A 22,272-nucleotide genomic window follows, 5' to 3' on the forward strand; every position below is an offset into this window, starting at 1 on the left:
CAAACCCTGTGATTGCTCAAAACACATTGACAGCACCCTGCAAAAGGATGTCGCACACGGCATGTAACGTTTCAGAGGCTGATGTGTGATTCCGAGGACATGCCCATTGTTGGCTCACTCTAGACTGTTACTGTTCACATGCAGGCTGGGACTGGATGGAAAGGAGATCCAGAGCTCCCCCTGTCAGCAACTGGTGGGAAAGTACAAGAAGACAGACATAGGTGTTGTGTTGTTGTGGAGGGCTTTATTCCATCCGAATGCCTTGAACACTTTTGAGTGTTGCACTGCATATGCACACACACACAGACGCACGTGTGCACACACACACACACACACACACACACACACACACACACACACACACACACACACACACACACACACACACACACACACACACACACACACACACAGATACATGCTCACACATACACATGCTTTTTTTTACTTCTGTGGAGTCCAATAAACTCAACCACCTCCTAGTACGTGTCTGGACTAAACCCCCCTCCAACCCTTTCCTCCATCCCTCTCTTGAGGTCGCTGAAACGGCGCGTAATGTTTGTTCGCCCGTAAACGCACCGTAAAATAGATGGTCCCGAGGTTCTGCAAAGTCACTGTGACATTGCCAGTACCAGGGCGAGAGCGTGCCGATGGAGGCAGGAGATTGTACAACAGATGAATATTCCAGCACCCAGAAATACCATTAATCAGGAGCTTACCTTTTCCTGTCTGGCTACAAGACACTTTTCCGTTGAGGTCAGGGTGTGATGACTGATATTAAAACACAGGGGCAAAAAAAAAGTGTTTTAACTTCCCCGTCCTTGTCACAACCTTATATTCTTTTTTTATGATGTAATGGCACAGGTGTAATAAGAAAAGCTGGCGAGGTACCTACCTCGCGTTTGAGCATTTTAATGGCTTTAAAAGCCTTCGAGTGTACGTGAGAAGAGGTACATTTGGATGCCTACGAGCGATATTGTCGGAGGAATATGGGATTTTCTACATTTCACATCCGAATCTGAATCGTGGCAGTGATCATGACATCCTTATATTAGCTGAGAGCTTTGGTGATTTTGCATGAAAGGCGAGAGAAAAAAGGAGGGACAAAGTTAACACAACCGTGAACCCCCTCAAGCTCTTCCTCTTCATCTCCTTTATACACGGGAGGAACTGGCAGGTGGAATTAAATTACGTTTCAGGGAGCGAGAAGAGGAGGAGGAGAGGAGAAAGAGAGAGAGAGGGAGACAGAGAAAGAGAGAGGATATAGGCTTCTCCAGGATATCGCGGCTGTCTCCTTCCCCACAAAAAGTTGAGGAGCTTTAGAGAGAAATGGGAGGCGATAATGGGACAATTTATCTGCCAAAAATATGGCTTTGATTCCATAATCCACTTCTCCTCTCACTCTCACCGGTGGAAGAATGGGAATATTTTTTTTCTCCTCCTACATAAATGAAGCCGGTGACTGAAAGTTTTTGGAAATTACGTAACGTTCTAGCCGCGGGCGGGAAACAAATAATCCAGAGGGAAGTGGGCTTGTTTCTTTTCTGCCCGTGTTCCTGAATACAAAATGCAAGAGATGATCAACTGGAGGGGAAGTCTGCTGCTGTGGGCCCTGTTAGTGCAGCAACAGGGAGGTTTAGGGTTTAGAGTTCAGTCTAATCGGGTTTATCAGCATTTCCCCTGACATATGCTCGGAGACAGCCACAGCCCTCGCCGGTTGTGCCCTTCCCTGCTTCCCCTGGCTGGCAGCATGCTTTATGGCATTGTTGATTTGTAATTTCCTTACAGCCCGCAGGTCTCCTCCCGGTCGGGGCAGGTTTTTTTCGCTGCTCGCCCTCTCTCGCTCTCTGCATTAACTCTCATAAATGATGGAGGAGGCACGTGCCGACCCCGGGTCACTTCTACAAACCCACAGATGATATCAAATATAAAAGAGACATAGGTAGGCTATATTCTCTTTGGAGATATGAGTGGGATTAGAATGAGAAATAAACTTTTGCCATCCTGTATATACGTATAACCCTGTGATTCTTTCGTCAAATTAAAAACAAAAAAACACCGCCCCTAGGTTAAAGTCAAACCCGTGTTTCAGCCTTGTTAATAAAGCCACTGACTTACATTCTAATGTTTCTCTCTTTCATCATTACTGTGCAACCCTTTTTGGCAACCTAGACCCAGCCAAGGGGTGGTGAGTTCAGGGCCCCTCCGAGGGTGACGACGGATCCCATCGGGAGGTGAAGGTAGGTGGGGGGGGGGGGACTTTCTTCAAAGGCAGGCTGGCCTGTCAGACATCCTCAGTCCCGGCGCTCTTATGTAACCGTGTGCCTGCCTCTCCTCTTGACAGCCAAATGTGCCTCATCAGCTGTCTGGCCTGCATAATTCATGGGAAGAATGAAAATGAGGGACTCCGACTGAACTCCATCTATCTTAAATGAACGTCTTAGCCTTTGGGAGAGAGCAGGGAGGTCTGGGGTCAGGGAGCTACCGTGTGTGTGTGTGTGTGTGTGTGTGTGTGTGTGTGTGCGTGTGCGTGCGTGTGCGTGTGTGTGTGTGGTCGAATGGAGAAATTGTAAAAGTCCCGTTCATTTACAGCAGCTGATTAAAAAATGTAATCCTAGACGTTCAAATGACTCTGTTTTATTATCCAGCATTGGAAAAAGGACGGACATTTTATATTAAGGGGATTTGCATGAAGATATCTTATAAAAGCTTGCCAGGAATATGATCTTAAAAATACACGTTAGATAAATATGGTGGGATGGTATAGTCTATTAAAGAGTTCAATTAAAGATTATCTCAGGATGACAGTGTCTTGTTCTGAGTCCGGCAGGCAAATTGTGACCTGATTAAGTGCAACCACTAGTGGGCGCATTCATTCCTATAGATTTTCCTTTTGAAATCCACTGAGGAGATTAGTATTATGATCGCCTCTGAAATCCATGTGCCGGATTGTACAATACACAGAATTGTGTTTTGAATTAGCTGAATATGTAAATCTGCTAAAAACTGTATGTTTTATTCTTGTAATGTATAAGAGACCCCCCCTAAAAGAACACAAATGTACACACATCATCACAAAGTAGAGCTGTACAGGAGGCTCTTTTTTTCACCTGTAGGAGTATGAAATACTTTTGAACTAGATTTCTCTGATTGCTCTCTTGATCGTGTTTGAACCATTATTACATTCGACAACTTACTGTTAACGTTTTTTTTAAGATGAAGTACAGTCATATGAAAAAGTTTGGGAACCCCTCTCAGCCGGCATTATAATTGACTCTGCTTTCACAAAAAAAAGATAACAGTGGTATGTCTTTAATTTACCAGGAACAGCTAACTACTGGGATGTTTTCCAAACAAAGATTTTTTGAAAAGCAGTATTTGGTTGTGTGAAATAAAATAAAATGTGAAAAACTGGCTGTGCAAAAATATGGGTACCCTTGTGGTTTTGTTGATTTTAATGCCTGTAACAGCATGTAAAACTGATGACTTTAAACACAAAGTTGGTTGGATTATGTTGTTAAGCCTTGAACCTCATAGAAATGTCTGTTTAATCATGAGAAAATTTATTTTAGGTGCCTAAATGCAAGTTGCACTTCTCTTTGACTCTCTGCTGAAGTGAGACAGAATGGGACCATCAAAACTGCTCCCAAAATATCTTAAAAACAAAGATTATTCATTATCATGGTTTAGGGGAAGGCTACAAGAAGCTTTCCCAAAGGTTTCAATTGTCAATTTCTACTGTAAGGAACGTTGTCAGGGAATGGAAGGACACAGGCACAGTTGCAGTTAAACCCAGGTCTAGCAGACCAAGAAAAGTACAAGAGCGGCATATGCGGCGGAATGTGAGAATGGTTGCACACAACCCAAAGATCACCTCCAAAGACCTGCAAGAACATCTGGCTGCAGATTGTGTATCTGTACATGGTTCAACAAATCAGTGCAATGTTGCCGGCTGAGAGGGGTTCCCAAACTTTTTCATATGACTGTATTCACTTCAACCTGTTGCTGAGAAATAGTCCGGTTTCTGTCCAATTCATCAAAGTTGTTTCCATAGTAGCTAGAAAAACCTCACTTGGAAAATGTGGTTCGCAGTTAGTCGTCAAACATACAGGTCACAGGAATACACTGATGACAACGGACAGCAGCTTTCTATAGTGAAGGACATTCATGCAAAATAAGTGGAAAATAAACACCAAATATTTGTCCAAATAAGTGAAGATAAAGTGATGATTTGAACCTGTCATCCTCTAATAGTTAAACTATCTTAACTCTGGCCCCGACCAACATCGAACAGGACACACACAGTTGGATTCAACCTTCAGCAAACCTTCTCCTTCAGGACTTCACTGCTGGGAGGCCACAGCATGTGCAATAGTGTGCCAACTTCCACACCAGCTGCCAGTATTGATCCACGTTGTGTATGGAGGGTTTGACATTTACCCTCTGCTGTATTTTTGTTCTGTGATATTCACGGTGAATTGCACTGAACACTGAGGCTGCATTCCAATACCCATCCGGTCATCATTTTTTTAGTGAGTAAAAATCAGCAAGTTCAAGGTGCAATGTTATGATGAAATAAATAAATAAAGGTATGCCACAGTTGTATTTCTACTGCATGCAAACAATCCACTATTTACGGTCAGCTGTAGTAAAAAACAAGGTTCAAAGAGTTTAACAAAAACAAGTAAGCATCCTTACGCTTATTGTCTGTAGCTCAGATAAATCTATTGCAGTTATATATTTGATCCAGCACTTTAAAGCTACACTATGCAGTTTCAGGGGAGGGGGATTTGTTTACATTTGCAGCCTGCAGTTAGTCCACAAAAACCAGTCCACAAAAACCTATTTTCTCTACATGTATTTCTTAGTATTGAATAATTCTTTCATCATAAATCAAGACCAAATTATTGTCAGGGCACCTGTAACCAAAAGACAGGCTAGAATATGTTTGTAAATAAAACTGTGGTCTCTGCTGCTGTCAAGAACAACAACAACAGTGAAACAGCTACTTATACGGAAGCTTTTTAACTTCCAGGGATCCAATTTTCCTGTGAGTAAAGTTTGGAGTTTGAAGTTATGAGAATATACCTTCGAACATGTTCACTTTCCAAAGTTACATATAGTGCACCTTTAAGTCGACCTATTCCTTTAGAGAGCATTTTTTGTAAACTGGGAGTTTTTGCGACGCTGCGATTCTGCATCAGCCTCTCCCGTCTCTCTGATGGGGTTAAGGTAAGGTTCACGCGTCATGTAAAACCGATTGCTGAGAAAGTGATCCCGTGTCTTGTTTGTTTTGATCTCAGCCCCTCTCTCTCCCCATTGCTCCCTGTATGTGACCTTTTCCCCCCTTGCTCCACCCAAAGCCACGTACATTTTCTTTGGGGGACAAAGGCAGGAGCCCGGGTCCCGCTGGCTCTGTGGCAGGCAGCGGTCCCCACGTCTCCAGGGCCATGCGCCACACTGTGTCTCCCCCCATCGGAGGCCGCAGCATCAAAGAGAGTGGCGGGTCAGGGGGCCGACTAGAACCTGGTTTAACCCTCCCGTGCCCTTTTGCATCACAATGTCGGGGTGCGTTCCCACTCTTTAACCCTCACTCACTTTTCCCCGCGGTATGCGTATATCAATGAGAATGAGAATCACCTCCTTTAGCTTCACCCTAACCTCCCTAACAACCTCAAGTGTCCATCCCATTGTCGCACTATGACATACATACCACACTCTGCATTACCTGGAATTCATTATAGGGTTAATTTGTTTATGAGAAATTCCCTGACCTTGCTAAATAGTTTAAATTAAATACAGACGAAAAATGTGTTTTTTTGTTTTTATGATTATGTCAGAAATATGTCTGAAATAGCTTTTATTTACATCGCTACATTGTCTGCATAAAAGTCATGTCAGAAATCAACTCACTTTGATGATCACACAGTGAAATAATCCACCTTAATGTTTTTGTAGCTACCATCTAATTTAAATTGTCTCTTTAGTTGGTATTCTGAAAACCAGACATTTTTTGAAGAATGTTAATCCTTCACTAAGAAATGCACTGGCTGCCGATATTTGTGCCAAAATTTCCCTTCTGTAGACCCCCTTGGTTTCATTCTAAAACAAAACCTACAATGCCGATCCATCCGGTAAAATGAGATCATGAACCTCACTTGAGTTATGTTGTCAAGCATCGCTCACGCCAGATGACATTTCAGGTCTGAGGAGGTAGACGGCTGAAAGTTTTCTATGGGAGCTTATGGTCCCACCAACCATATTACACCATCCATAAAGATGTCAAAGTTTTTACAAATCCTTTTATCTCAACCGCCATTTCCACATAGATGGCGATTATCCATGCCATGCGAGACACATAATGCAAGCGAGTAATAGACTTGCCATTCAAAGCAAATGGGATTATACTTCAGTGTGTGCCGCTCCGACGTGTCTATAAACAGGGGTTTTGCTGAGGGGAAAACTTTTTTTTGCAATCTATATTTTGCCAGACACAGTGGCTCTACATTGAGGAAGTGTGGTGAATCCATTCAGACGGCCTTTTCAGTCGCTGCCTTTAGCCCCCGTGGTTATTCAAATAGTTCTGCTGAAGGCAGGTTTCGGGGAAGACAAAAAGGGCATGTGTCCTGCACCATAAATAAACAAAAAACACAATGGGTTTTTCAGTGAAAGTGTTGCACACATTCTAAGGCCAGAAAGTGAGGTGACACTGAAGGCATCCCCTCAGGCCAGTTTAACATAACATTCAATGTATTATCATGAGTTTACTTTTCAGTGGCCGAGCAGAAGGCGATGGCTTCAATGGGAGACTTGGTTAACTGGAATGGGGAGGAGGAGCAGTGGAGGGCAAAGGGCACAATCTTACATGAGTTTCCTCTTTCTCTGATGCCCAATAAAGTTGTGAAAGGGCTGAAAGTGAATGGCGGGGATGGGGTCACTCGGAGACACAATGGTAACTGAGGAGAGAGGAAATCTAATCAGCTTGGAGATGCTAATTATATGGAGCACCAATTAAGGAGAGTCTTTTATGACACCTTTTTTGGAGAAAACAAAACAGCCGAGCGGTCCCCTCTTGGTCGGCGGGGCCCCCTGGCGGAGTGGCCCTCTGCACCCAGCCTCTGCAGCATTGAGCCCAGGCTCTAATGGGATGGCACCTCCTTTATGCCTGCCCTCACCCACATTGGGGAAATGAGGCAGTGTCTGTTTGTTGTTCTGGATGGCTGCGGGTCCCGTCCATCACTGTCACAGCACAGAAACACACAGCTAAAAAGGAGGATTGAGAGGTGGGGGCTCTGCTGTCCAATCTGTCCTGCTTTTGGGTTTTTACGACCAGGGGCCCCACGTGGCGTTGTACCCCACCCTGGATCCATACATCTCCATCTCTGCCTTTCGGGCACCGACAGCCTTTGTATCGGCTCACTCCGGCTGCCAAGAAATGTGTCTGCGCCGCTAACTGGGGCCCGGGTATTGAGCTCCTAACTAGACAATGACAGGAGATCCAGCACTGCCAATGTTTAACCAGTGAGCGGCCCACTCACGCCCCTGCCTGGCCCCCATAGTCCCTTGTGCCTTTGTGGGCTCAGGGTTAATCTTTTAAGGGCCGGAGCTGGGGCGCAACCCCCTCCTGCCCACTGTCCCCACAAATATACTGCCACACAGTCACTAGAGCTGTACTTTTACGGGACCTTTTGTTAAAGCGCTGCGTATACTCTGCCTTTAAGTCTACAGTGCTTGATTACTCTGTGATCTCTTAAATCTTTAAAAGGTATTATTGAAACATCATGAATAATAGATCACTCGGAAAATAAAGTGGAGTGACAACTTAAAAGGATGCTTTGTACTCCTCAGTGCAAGTGCCGGGTAAACATAAACACAATCATTAATTAATGGTTGTACATAATAGATTAAGAAAACGTAGCACGTCGTTGCAAAATGGCCGAATCAAAACAAACAGCAGCTGCAACATGTGGATGTGGTGCCCCGAAGGGCCTCTTTCCATATTCCTTTACATTGAGGTCTCTTTTCCATTTCCTCTCTCTTTCCTTCCAACAGCCCCTGCATTCCATCCTCATGCACATGTTCTTTCTTTCACTGCTTCTCCTCTGTATCGAGCGTTTACGGGCCCTCGTAAACATGTATTGATATTTAATGCTGCACTCAGCAGGGCAGGCTCTGTTGGGCCAAACTTAGAGGCCCGGGACCTCTCCGAGACAGGACAAGTGAGACAAAGAATGATATCAATAACAAAGGTGCTGTAAAACCTACGCTCAGCCCTCATGCCACCGAGAGGACACACAGCCATAAGGCAGAGACCTGGAGAGACGGGGTTGTTTTGAGGGAAAAGAAGGAGTTTACTTTACTTTTACCAAAAAAATGTGGGGTCATGTAGTGGTGATGATGACTGTTGATCATTGCTGGCTATGCCTTACACTGTATTAGTACTCAGTGTTTCATTAGGGTGCTGTCAAACCAGTAAACCACATGTAATGATGTACCATTCTAAAGAATTGAAGTAACGCCATTACTATGATTATCTGTTATGAAGATGATAAAGTGATATGTTACATTGACAAATCCTGTTACTGCACTATAACAGTATTCTGGTCATTTCAATAGTTTTTGTCTATTTCAATTTATTTGACATCTTTAAAAAAAAAGTGGTTCACTTGCATGTCCTAGCCTCCTGCAAAGCACTAAATCACCTCTGTGTTTGAAGGATTCTGTTCAAATAAATGTCCCCCCCCCCCGCCCTTAACTTCTTCATCCTTAATTCTGATTGGCTGAGCCATCGAACACAAATGTAAGATGTCGACCAATTCAATGTTTGTGATTGTAAAACATTTCTAAGAATGTATCCAACCTACAAATCCCCACAGTTCGCTTATCGTCCACATAAAAAAATGAAAATAACAAAAGGGTAATGAGGAGAATTAAGCTTCTAAACTCTTTTACAACATAGCTGTTCTGAAATGAGTCACACAGTGCTTCACATGGGCATAAGCACATAAATAAATCACATTTTAATTACAATGTCTGCAATAACAGGTTAAAAAAGTTGCCAGAACAATCTGCAATACACTCATAATAATAAACTATAAGATATACTGGCCGTTAAGACACCCCTTCCTAATGCGTTGAGGGACACTGGGGACCAAATCTACAGCCGTTTAGTGGCTCCAGGCTACATTAGCCGCTACTATAATACTAAATCGGTGGAGTACTGGTTTGGTTGGTTGTTGTCAGTCTTTGAAAGACAGTAATTCTTCTTTTATGAACACTTATTGACTATCATATAAGTTCCTCTGTTTAATTTATTAAGCACATTGTTAATCAAGAGTTATAGCTACTGGTGTAAATGTCAAGTGCGTTTCCAAGACAATTTTATTTATACAGCCAGACATCACAAAAAAAAAACAGCCTGAAGGGGCAATAAAATGAAAAAGAATGGTACAATTCATTGAGTTTATAATCATCAATGATCAAAACCTATATATTTAGGGTAGTGAATTTCTTTGTTTATTTTGTATCCAATTTAATTAACAATATAGCATCAATCATGGCTGCATTATGGTTAACTAGTTCCCAGGTTCCACTATTGTGCATGGTAACTCAGTGGAATAAAGGGATGTAATGGCATAAATGTAGTGGACCTATTGTTGTCGGGGATTTTCACTTAAAGCTGTGGTCCACCTGCCATGGCTAGTGACAATATCTTCCATTGAAAAGGCCTATAGACTCCCCATGGCTACTTTTCACATCAGGTTTGAAAGTGACTCTTAGCTTATTGAACTAGCCTTATAACATGTCTTATATCTTACATCAAGAACGCTGTCCCCCTTCTTCCCCCCCACCAGTTAAACAACAGGAGGTCTATAAACAACAGGGTCATGGCCTAGTTTTTTCAGAGAAAAACAAACGGCCACTCCGAGATTATGCTTCATATTGTGTGTGTGTGTGTGTGTGTGTGTGTGGGGGGGGGGGGGGTGTGTGTGTGTGTCTTTCCCCTTCATCGCTCTCTCCGACGTGACACAGTTGCAGATCCGCGGATGTCCCAGCCTATGTGTCAGCCATGTTGGACCCTGGATGATAATTCTGCCACGGGAGCTGATCTCCTCATCAGTATTCAGATCAAGCCATATGTGAATTAAGGTTTAATGTGCGTCCATAATCGCCCACCTGAGCCCTCTGGTTTGACTGGTGGAGTGATATATATATGTGTGTGTGTGTGTGTGTGTGTGTGTGTGTGTGTGTGTGTGTGTGTGTGTGTGTGTGTGTGTGTGTGTGTGTGCGCGTGTGCGTGTGTGTGGCTGCCAAAACAAAAAAAAGAAAGGAGCAGGGGGTAAAGAGAGTAAAGAAGCAAGACAGCAATGGAAAGATGATGAGACAACTGACAAAAGGCATTATGTGAGAATTGTAGGTGTCTGATCTTATATAAAATGTTTGTACTTTAGCAGCAACGGGATAGACAAGAAGTCACTAGATACATAAAAGATCAAAACAGAACATTACAGCTATAAAGCCCAGTTTTCGCAGTTTTTTACAGACGAGGCGTGTGCCCCATTGAGTTAAATTGCAGGTATTCATTTCACTGCATCAAGCTAAAACCTCAAAGAAGTCAATTGTGTGTCACTAACTAGTCTGCTGCCTTCAATAGACCATTACTTAAAAAACAGACACGCTTGATTCAATGTGCCCTGCAAGAGGCCGTATAGAAAACCAAAGCCATGTGGGCACACGCACACTCACACTCGACCATTGATCAGCTCGTCAATCACAGGGCCAATGAGGATAGCCAGTGGCCACCAACACTCGGGGTTATTGTGCGCGGCGACCCCGGGGTCAGCGGTAAGTAGCTGAGGACTGAAGCCCCGCACAAAAGGACAGCATCATGTACTGTCCACATACAGTGGCGTTGCCCGCGGCACCCTTTCCTTTGAATGGACACATGGCAGGCCTATCCACTATCCACAGATGGGACGGGGCCGAGGGAGAGGGGGGGGGGGGGGGGGGTGGGGTGGGGTGCGTGCATGTGTTGCCGTGGTGAGGGAGCACATGCAGAGGTAACAGACTGAAACAATGGTGCTGATGAAAGGCAGGAGTCGTGCCTGGGCTTCGAGGAGGGAGATTATTGGACGAGCAGGTCCCCCCTGTTTTTATCGGACTGGATAACACAGAGACGAGGGGGATGGAGGAGACAGTGGTGGTGGTAGTGGTGGGGGGGCACAGAGCGGCAGAAGTCTGCAGCCCGCCGACACAAAGCCACCCCCATGCACCAGTGAGCAGCCAACTGTTCAAAAGTGTGGCCAGCACAATGCTGAACAGATACACTTTGTGTGTGTTGTTGTGGATAAGTGTGGGCATCTGTAGAGGCTCTTATGCATGCATGTGTGTGTGTGTGTGTGTGTGTGTGTGTGTGATTTTTTTGATTGGATAGTATTTGCCAAGTAACTGTTTTTAATCTATCACAACTATGCACAATAATGCAGTTATCTGAATGTATCTATGATTACCTTTCCTAAATCCAAATTGTTGAACTGTTGATGCATAGCATTAATTTAAAGGAAAAGGGTCAGTTCGCCCAAATGACCCCCCCCCCCCCCCCTTCCAAAAAATAATGTTTAGTAATTTTTTCTTTCATACCTCTGGTGGTATCTATCCATACAGATGATTTGGTTTCATTTGGATGGAGTTCAATTCATGAAGCTCTGTGCCCTTTACAAAATTACATTAAAAAATGTCAGCAGCAACGCAACTTTCCTTTCGGAGACCTATCTTTAAACTGTTTACACGAATATCTTTGATGATAGTCCATTTTAAGACTGTCGTCATTCTCCTCCACAGGACACTGTGTCTAGAAAGAAATATTGCTGTATTCAAGGCTGTGAGTACCACACATGAAATTCCATTTACTTTTATTGCACTGGGCTGGAGGCCGAAATGTCAGGGCAAGAACACTAAAAAACCTAAACTAAAACTGGTGCAGATTTTTTTCTGCTGAAATTGGGGGAATCGATCTTTTCAAGCAGCAGGTACTTGAATGCTCAAGGTGAAAGGATTTCAAATTCTCATAATTAGATAACTCTTTAAGTCAGATGTCTAAATAGGTAAATAGGTAACACACTACCAGATATTCTGTCCTAGTACTATACTAAAGTGCACTAGGTTTACTGGTTTATTTGAATATCCAAATTCTGAGGTTGCAAATGTATCCACTATATAGTGCCCTTAGAATGACCACCGTGGAATGACGATGACCCTGACATCTACCCAACAATGCAATGCACTTCATTTTGTAAATATGATGCCACAGTTGTCAGTGATGATGTATAATGATGAAAAGTAAGTGTCCGAAAATCACAGTTTGCTGTTCACCATTGATTGAACTAGTAGAGTAGAGAGTGAGTGAACAAAGGAGTAGATTTCAGCCAAAGCAACAGCTATCATCTTGGACCTTTGCTTACTTTAGAACTTGCTCTCAAAATGACTCTCTGTGACTTTGCTATACACAAGTGATGATGACATGGATAATGTTGAATGCGTTTTAATGTTATGTTAACAGTTGTATGCATCCACCACGAGCAACTGTTCATACCAGTGGATCGGTCTTACTTATTGCTAACATATTAATTTCAATAAAAAAATAAGAATGAATGATTTTGTGACAGTCTTCACAAGGCTGCCTTCATTTGGGTCCCTGCAACCTTACGGCCAACATCTGGACCCAGGACCTACACCTCCTGATGAAGGTCTGCTGGCCAACCGGTTCTGCTCTCTCCTCCTTTCACTCTTTCACCCCCTCTGGCCTGTCTTTTCCTCCCCTCGGTGTCCCCCCAGGGTAATTGTGGGGGTAATTTATGAAGTTTCTATCAGCATGGAGCAAGGCCAGTGTATGGGACGGCCTGCTGACCGAGCCCCATTCAGAAGGGCCTGGACTCTCTTTTATCCTACCCAATAATCATCATCTCTGCCTGGGCCCTCGATAACCCCCACCCACCCCTCTCGCCCTGCAGCCGTCCACAGCATGCGACCCTCCGCGCCCCGCTTAAAGATGAAGGGGAAAGTTATTGGACTCTTTAAGTGACTCATAAACATCCTAGGGGATTTTCATCGCGCCTTTGTGTTCTTCTTTTTTTTGTTGTTGTCGTGGCCCTGAGATAATGCAATTGTTTCAGGCAGTGTAAATGAATAAATCACTGAGCGGTTTGTGCCAGCGGTGAGAGATAACAAAAGGGCAGCACTCCCCGTTCTCCGAAACACTTGTCGGTTCGTTCAGACACTTTGTGGAACAATTTTATATCTCTACCCCCAGACTTTGATATACTCGGAAGGGAAACGTTTTAGATCCACGGACCAAGCAAACCCCACCAATTAATATCTTCAAAACAAATCAAATCAAATCAAATCAAATCAGTTTATATAGCCTAATATCACAAATGGACATTTGCCTCAGTGGGCTTCACAGTCCGTACACAGTCTGACACCCTCTGCCCTCATACCCTTAGCTCAACTGAGGAAAAACTCCCAGCAAAAAAACCCTTTAACAATATCGAGAAACCTCAGGGAGGGTGACAAAGGAAGGGATCCCTCTCACAGAATGGACAGACATGAAATACATGTTGCGTGTACAGATCAGACCAATAGAAATATCACAGAGTAGTACAATCATTGACATTTTTTATCTATTTTTACATTCAGACAACTAAGTATGAATATCTTCTCCCTCTGATGGCTTAGCCCGCCATCATGATCTTGATCTCGAAGCCTTGAAGCAACATTGAGAAAAACTGATAAAAGGGTAAACAGGCAGTGCTGTCCTCTACGGGGTCGCTCCTGACCACATGCCTAGATTAAAGCCCAGTGTGTGTGTGTCTGTGTGTGTGTGTACAGAAGATCTAGCCGCTGATCCCGTTAAACAATGACTGGCGGAGAGCGAGGGAGGCCTTTATGGTACACAGCGCAGGTTTGCTCTTCAGCTTAGCGCTTTATTGAGCCATGATAGGCCCTAATCTGGCCTGATCCTCTGTCGCTACAAGCATATGCCTGTGATAATGCCCTCATTTTCTGGTCACCTGAACACTTTCATTGGAGTGCACCCGGCTAGGCCGCGGAGAGGGGGTCTCAAAGCTCTTGAATTGGATGAAGGGGTCCTGAAAGGTGGCACCCAGAGAAGAAAGTCAAACACCCCTAATGCAGGGTTAAAAATTGAAGGATTATGTGGAAACATGGAGGGTGGCTACGCTTTCATTTGCAGAACACAAAGCTCCGAGATCCCTGTGTCTCTCTGTGTGGCCCCGTTGCCTCTGTAAACACATGAATAAGAATAAGAGTGAGCAGGAGAATGGAGATTTATCCGGCTCATGCATACAATGATGGAGTAAGAGAAGGACTGATTAGACTCCTGTTATTCAGATAGAGCCCCTACCAATGATCTGTATATGTGTTCTTAGAGATTGTGTTTTTACTAATACACAAATGCTGTTTCTCATTGATCAGCTGTATCCCAGTTCAGTTGATATGAGTGACAATCTCACCAATCTAACATAATGCACAGCTGTTAATCAGTGGCTTCGGCACATTTTCGCTCAATCTATGGATAATTTATCGAAACCATTAAAGAAACATTATTGATTTAGTTTTCTTTGGAGTGTCTATAACACAGTTAAAGTTTTGGCTCAGGACCAGCCATTAAAAGGTCTGAAAGACTGACAAAGAATGAAACCCGGATTCTTGTGTCCGACGAAGTTAATTAGGACCTGATCCATCCAATTAGCAAAGGAGAGTCCAGCAGCCATGTTGGCTCCCAGCCTAACGATGGGAAAATCCATATGCTCCAAATAAATGGCCCATGTTGGCTCTCAAGGTTCCCCCAATTATAAAATCACTGAGATTTGGCTAAGCCAAGGCACCCTGCAGGGCCCCCGCTGGAGCGTTGGTGGGGGGTCCTGGGGGCGATCTCGATTTGCAGACTACTGTGAGCTTCGATGCAAGTCCATCAACATTTAAACACGCAAGCACAGCAATTGTACTTTTTGTTAACATACATACAGTTTTTGCGCATCTTTTTTCAAAACAACTCAACAAACCTGGTCCACATACAGGTAGAACTAATACAAATGAGACAACAGAGGGTGTCATTTATGTATTAAAACGGCCATGTAGGAAACACATCAAGAGATCAATGCATAAAAGTATCATAAGATGCAGACAACGGACGGTTGCAACTGCAGCATATCTCATGGAAATTAATCGTCCAGTCTCTTATAAATACATTATATGGGACCATATGCTAGCTTGTCGAAAACAAGAGAAATTGGAGCAATTCAACCGTATGGAGAAGGTGTGTTTGATTTGGAAACTTTAAGGTCAAGAGTACTAAATGAAGAATTAGTCTTGAGGCTAATTTGATTCATTTGTTCGTCCAGAAAAGAAGTTAGAGTTTCTCTAAAATCAATTGGTAATGTAATTTGATGATTCTTAAGGCCAAATGCAGATTTAGTTTAAAAGAGTTTCGGTTATTCATAATGTTAAGTGATGGAAGGGATAGGAATGTAGTGTGTTTTGAAATATTAGGCTGAATGAATTCAGAATGTGTTGTATTATATTCAGGTAGGTGCATGTACACCATTTATATTTCTCTTTGAGATTTTGAATCAACTAAGACTAATTCTATTTTGCATATAAAAGTTTCACAGAGCATATGCCTGTGATAGCATATGGGGTGTTGAAAATGTTGTTTTGCTGATATGATATGGTTTCAATGAATGTTGTATAACCATGGCTGAAGGACACTAAAGAACGTCTACTGTCGGGTAAACATAAACTATTGAGCTGACAGATGATGGAAACACAGCAAAATCCAGCCTCCAAAATGTTTCTTCCATTTAAAGAGAATAAAAAGCTTGTGTATGACTTGTTCAACCATTATGCTCCAGGCAAAGATCAGTGCAGCATCTAAAGGTTCAATGATTTTTAGCGAAGCTCTCTTTCTTCCACGGATGGTGTAATACATGAAGAGAGAATTATTATGTTTCCAAACCGCTGGCCCTTTACCGCCGCCTCACTGGAGGCTTTGCTTGGCAGAAGGAGGCAGGAAATTCCTGAGCCGAGCGATGAAAAATCCAGCTCTCTGAACACCAAAGGGGGAGATGTTGAAAAAGTAGGCTTGATCCGGCCTCCAGCTTAGATCAACAGATACAGACCCGGTAGGAATGTATTAGGCATAACTAAAAACTTCTCCATCTGAGATAGTATACCGTCCCTGTAAAGTTGGTCTCATGTTCCTGACAAACTCTATTTCATATCAAGCAGGAAGAAAATGTGAAAAACAAACAAAGAAATAATACTGGAACGCAATGGTGAAAGAGACCTGAGAAAGTGCTAGTAGCTTTACGGTTGAATTAGGGGAAGACAATGCCGTGCCCACTCTTTAGTATCTTTTTAACTACCTCCTCCCTGACTGAAGGACCCCCTTCCAGTGATAGTGATGTGATTTCACAGACTGTTTGGGGAGCCAAGTCAAATTTATCCGACCCCTTTTGTCCTGCGCTCCTGGTTGAATTGTACCTAGTCTGCCATTAACGCAGCTCTATACATGTTTAGGCACCTCATATGGTGCTTCATACCTTTCTCCCTGGATACCATATGTAAATAAGGCCTTGGGGGCAACATATATCTGGTGTTATGGAACAGGGCAATGGAAATGTTTCACTTGGCAGTTTTTCTGTGGTCCACACTCTCACTTTCACTTCACTTCGAGTCTCTGTATATCCTCAGTGAAGCCTGACATTAGTGCTACTTAATAAGGGATCAAACATGAACATTTTCTTCTGATTCCATATCAGGACGAATGCATTACCCTTGTCTGCTGTGTTGTAATCTTTGGGAAAACACTTGCTAAGTTCAAATCAAATCAAATCAGTTTTATTTGTATAGCCCAATATCACAAATAGACATTTGCCTCAATGGGCTTTACAATCCATACAATATGATACAATATGACACCCTACCCTTAGCTCGGCTGAGAAAAAACTCCCAGTAAAAACCCTTTACCGGGATTAAATTTTTTTTGAAGAGTCGACAAAGTAAGGGATCCCTCTCCCAGGACGGACACACTGCAATAGATGTCATAAGTAGAGAAAAATCACGAAGGAATTTGATCATTAACCAGATGTGTACATGGTAGTTGAACTTTTCTACTTTTGATCTAGTCCACACATGCACCAATATATCTTTACTGGAAGTTTTGGTGCAGATGTGGTTAATTCCTGGCTGTACAGCTTAACACAACATGTGAACATACCCCTGTTTTGGTTAATGTGTAGGGGGTTCATGGAGGGTTGGGGGGAGTTAAATGTGGGTGTGGGAAGGTGAAGTGGGGGCTGCAGGAAGGAGGTGTGAGGGGGGGGGGCTATTGGTCCCCTTCTGCAATTGGCTGTGACCCTAAGTGTCTCATTATGCGTCTTTATTGTTCCTTTGTTATGCCGGTGGTATAAATACACCCCAGTGGGCCCAGAGGGTGACAGTTTAGGCACATTCACTCCCGCGGACAGACAGACCGATCATCATCAGACTGAACAGCAGAAAAACTCTGAGACTGTGGTGACACTACAGGCAACTGGAGAAATCTGAGGAAGCAGAAAGAACTAACAAGCTATCTTTAAACTTTGAGCTCCATCGAGGGGTTAGCATCCGGACCATCTATTTTTTTCCCAAGCAGTGCCCACCAAATATTTCTCCACCTCTCAGCCAAGATGGATTCTGATGCTGGCTCCACCTGCAGCCGATCCTCTTCTCCAGACCTGGTGGTGGACGACTCCCCTGGGGGCTTCTTCTCCAACCAGATGTTCCACCAGGCGTACAGCGGGGCCGAGCAGGGCCGCAAGGGGGCCGGTAATAAGACCAATAGCGGGTCTGACCCAGGCACCAACGAGCAGGGCCAAGACCTGAGGCTGAAGGTCAACAGCCGCGAGAGGAGAAGGATGCACGATCTCAACACGGCCATGGACGGCCTGCGAGAGGTCATGCCCTACGCTCACGGGCCCTCGGTCCGCAAGCTCTCCAAGATCTCCACCCTGATGTTGGCGCGCAACTACATCATGATGCTGTCCAGCTCCTTGGACGAGATGAAGAAGCTGGTGGGCGACGTTTACGGAAGCCAGGGCCGCACCACCGCAGCTGCTGTTCCCCACCCCACAGCCCCCTCTGCCCACCTCCCCCTGCACCCTCTGGCCCACTCACTGCACTCTCTGGTGGGCAGCACACCTCCAGCTTTCCAGCATCACTCCACAGCCGCGGCTTCTCCTCACTCCCCGCCATCAGCCACCTTCCTGGGCTTTCACGCTCCGGTCCAGGGGCTTCTCAAAGACCCACTCCACCTGGCCGGCTCCTACAGGCACTTCCCCGGCATGCCCTGCCCCTGCTCACTCTGCCAGGCTTTGCCCACACCGATCTCCACCTTACACAGCCTGTCCATGACCAAGTGAGCATGTGAGCATCTTAAAACTGTTTGGATCACCCCACAGTGAACCAAGCAGATCAAAGACTTTTGTTAAAGGAACTGTTATAATGATGGCTGGTGCCAGAATGTGTACATACTGTAAATATCTTCTTCTGCCATGCAAACTGCTGCTATTTCTTCTTCATCATTTGTGTAATCTGCATTGCCTATGCAGAAATATTCTAAATGCACTAAGGATTGTGTAGCAAATACTGTAATTTATCTGATATCAGTGGTGATGAAACATTGTCAGAAATGGAACTATGTGTGTGTCCTAATGTGCAGGATTTCTATTTTACTAAATTAAAATTTTGATAAAATAAGTACTCTTGTCTGCCTTCATCTTTTCATTAGTATCATATTTAGGTAATTAATACTGTGTCCCCTGACCGCACTTATTCTTGTTTTTGTGGTAGAAAACAAAAGATATCACCCAGGTACTGTTTTTCTTTTACAAGTCAGCTACTTGTCAAGGGGGATTTCAGACACACAATTGCAGATACACAGCATCTGTTCCAAAAACAATACAGCAACATCTTCTTTAACAAAACAGAGGTGCTTGGAAGGACATGAAGAGCAGTGCAAACAGGGATATTTAGGGAAGGGTGTCATTGGTTGCTAACCAGCTTTGGACGAACCTCTAAAGAGCTAAAGAGGGACAGAAGGACGGGACAATGCGCCAGCACAGAGGGCTGAATGCGGTGCTCTTGAGCCAGGGGAACCATCCATCTTCACCTCAACGGGGTGCAGGAGATGAAAGGGCGACACAGGCGCCAGCAAGGCGCGTCACTTTTGTCTGACGCAGGCGAGGGGACACAGCCATGTCCTTAGCTCCGAGCCACCGATTTGTCTCTGTCTCATATGAACATGGGTTTAGGCTAACAAAGGGCAAATTTAAATCAAAGGACATAATGCGGTTGGTTCAAAAGAAAGTTTCTGAAAACTATACAGTGTTTTTTTCCCCTTTTTAACATGTAGATATGTTTAAAACAGTTCCACCTACTATAAACACACATTTGCAAAAAAATTTTTTTTTGCATTTGTGTTAAAAATCTAGTGCTAACTGATTCATAACAATGATTAATCCGCTAAAACACAAACATCATACACACTGATTGCCGCGAACACGATTTAGTCAAACAACCCAACAATGGTTGGCCCTTCACTTAGCAACAAATCAAGCGTGTAAAATACATGCTTATCCTCCCACGGCTGACAGATGAGGTGGAGATCAGGGGGAGAAATGAAGAGATGTAACTCATTCTCACCCAGCTCCCCTCCTGCTCCACCTCCTCCTCCTCCTGAGAGCCCTGAATGGGCTGGAACAATAGCCATGCGTGGGACACAAAGGCCGGTGGAGTCCAAGCTCTCGTGCCTGGGACACAGACCCCCTCCATTCAATCTACATTTCATCATGGTAACAAGCGCTGTCGGGCCAAAAGGCCTGACACCGTCGCTCATCACAAAGGCGGTTAGCTCTAATATATGAGGCTATTGACACTGAAAAGAGCCCCTGTCAGTACTGGGGGCCTGTCAGCTGTGGGATGTCTCAGTGGGGGGAGGCAGCTGCCAGCCAAGCCGAGTGGTGGAGCTTCTGTCGTGGGGACCGGCGCTTTGGCGTCACCTGGTCCCTGGTCCCTTGACACAGAGACCTCGGGTTCCTCCCACAAGGCCCCCCTTTATCTGGGCACAGGTGGGAATGGGAAGCAGAACACATTGTGGAGATTAGTGGGGATCTGCCTCCCTTTGCTTTAGGTAGGTGATTAGAGACATTGACTTGTGCAAAGCTGGTGTTTCCTGATCGGCACCAGATGGTGTTAACCCATGGTGTGGCATCAGCACTGTCTGGAGAATGAGTGTGTGTGGGTGTGATGTGTAATGGATATGCTTCTTAAATCATACAATATGGGCAGGTCCTCTGTGTGCCATTAATGGTCAGCCGCTGCTGTCATTATGCTGCTCTTTAGCATACGCTAACCAGCAGTCAGAATTGTGTGCACAAGTAACTTTGAAAATCAATCACAGTGATACAAAGTGGGTCATTCAGATCATTTGTCCTGTATTTTAGTAAAAGTAGAAATTCTACAATGACTATTCGAAGTATAATCAGCAAAAATGCACTAAATGTAAAGGTGAAACATTTTGTCAAATGGCCCTCTCTTCATAATGCATATATATTACTGGACTAATATAATTGATTCATTAACGAGTGACTTCTAATAATTTCATTTTGATTGGCTTGGGTGGAGGTTTCAGAATTTGTGTTGGGCAGTTTAAGTCTATGCAATGAAAACTGGCTGAAATATTACAACATTCCTACAACACTGGCCGATTATAAAAGAATGTTGAAAAAGTAAATTGCTCCTAAAATACAGTAAAGGTAGAAGTATAAAGTAGCATAAGATACCGAGACTTAAGCAAAGAGCAATCCTCAACAGCACTTGAGTAAGTAAAATGTTCTACTTTCCACCATTGCATTTTAGTATTCCAATGTAGCCAAAATAGATGGTCATAATTCAATAGATTCCTACGGAGACGAGAATGACAGCTCATATCCTAAATGTTCCAATGTAGCAGTGTGTTCACTTCACAAAGAACTAAAGTGATCCAAAATCTGAGAACTGGATCTACTTAATTACTTATCAACTGAAGGGATTCAAATCAAATCAAAGCCACAATAGTTCATAAAAACAAAATCGATGCGTTGATAACATTCCACACTCCCCTTTGTGTATTAAATGTCATGGCAGGCGCTAACACACCATGGCCATGTAGTAAGTAGACAGATGGATAAGTTAACTGCTTCAGATAGCGATCAATAGAGGAGTATGTGTCCCGACTTGGCACAGCTCAACCTGCATTGACAGAGTTAATTAGGGGACTGAAAGACCCAATTAAGAGGAGTGAGGGTCTGGACAGGGGAGACATATTGCGGGACACGCTCACACACATTGTGCAGCGTCTGGATAAAAGGGGAACTTCAATTAAGGGAGAACCTACTTCCAGGGGCTTGTTGCCTATTCTCTTTCATTTTATGCTCAGCAAAGCCTGCAGCCCCCTTTTCACCCAGAATACTGATGAGGGGAAAGCACAGCTGCTGGGGGTCAACATGCATGGCATATGTAGTATACCGCATGCACATAAGCTCACTTTTACATCCACAGATGCACTACTGTGAGCAGGAGATTGATGAGGGGATCCAGGTTGGAAGTGCTAAACACTGATTAGGCAACCTAATGGCTCAAGAAGGAATGGTTTGTTTGGTTTCATATGTAGTAGCTCAGTGGTTAAATTGTTTTTAATTAAAATGAAACAACTCATGCACATGCTGAAATCATCAGTCTCCGCTCATGAAAGCACTGTGCTGTGGTTTTTACTCCTCTGGTTTGGATGCACTCCCGTCTCCCGCCAGCTATAGGCTCTAAAACTGCATAGGCCTAATGTCACTTTAAATGCACTAGCTTAACGTTTGAGGATTTTTGTTTTTGTTCTTTTCACACAACACTATAGAATAGAAAGCATGGTTTGCAAATTGTTTATCACAAGTGTCTAAAGTGAGTGCAGATTTAGAAGTATTCCTAAATTCACAATATGTTGAATAGGTCTACAGAAATCCATTTATGTTGTGTCCTGTGGGTTAATGTATAAATCTGCACAGGCTAAAAAAAATAAAAATAATAATAATAATAATAATAAAATGTATTAAAATAGACAATATGAAGTATCGTAGGCCTACAAAGGTAGGCTACCTGTTGTTTGCAACTATTTTAAAATAT

General features: G+C 43.8%; 1 protein-coding gene across 1 annotated transcript; it reads left to right on the forward strand.

Moving 5' to 3' along the window:
* Positions 1-17,750: 17,750 nt before the first annotated feature.
* On the forward strand, positions 17,751-18,482 carry olig4 (oligodendrocyte transcription factor 4; the record flags this gene model as incomplete). Its single annotated transcript, XM_080042130.1, has 1 exon — positions 17,751-18,482. The coding sequence occupies one exon, from the start codon at positions 17,751-17,753 to the stop codon at positions 18,480-18,482; it is 732 nt and encodes a 243-aa protein (XP_079898256.1).
* Between the last annotated feature and the right edge of the window lie 3,790 nt (positions 18,483-22,272).

Source organism: Ammodytes marinus (genome assembly GCF_949987685.1).
Source record: "Ammodytes marinus genome assembly, chromosome: 15".
Classification (NCBI taxonomy): Eukaryota; Metazoa; Chordata; class Actinopteri; order Uranoscopiformes; family Ammodytidae; genus Ammodytes; species Ammodytes marinus.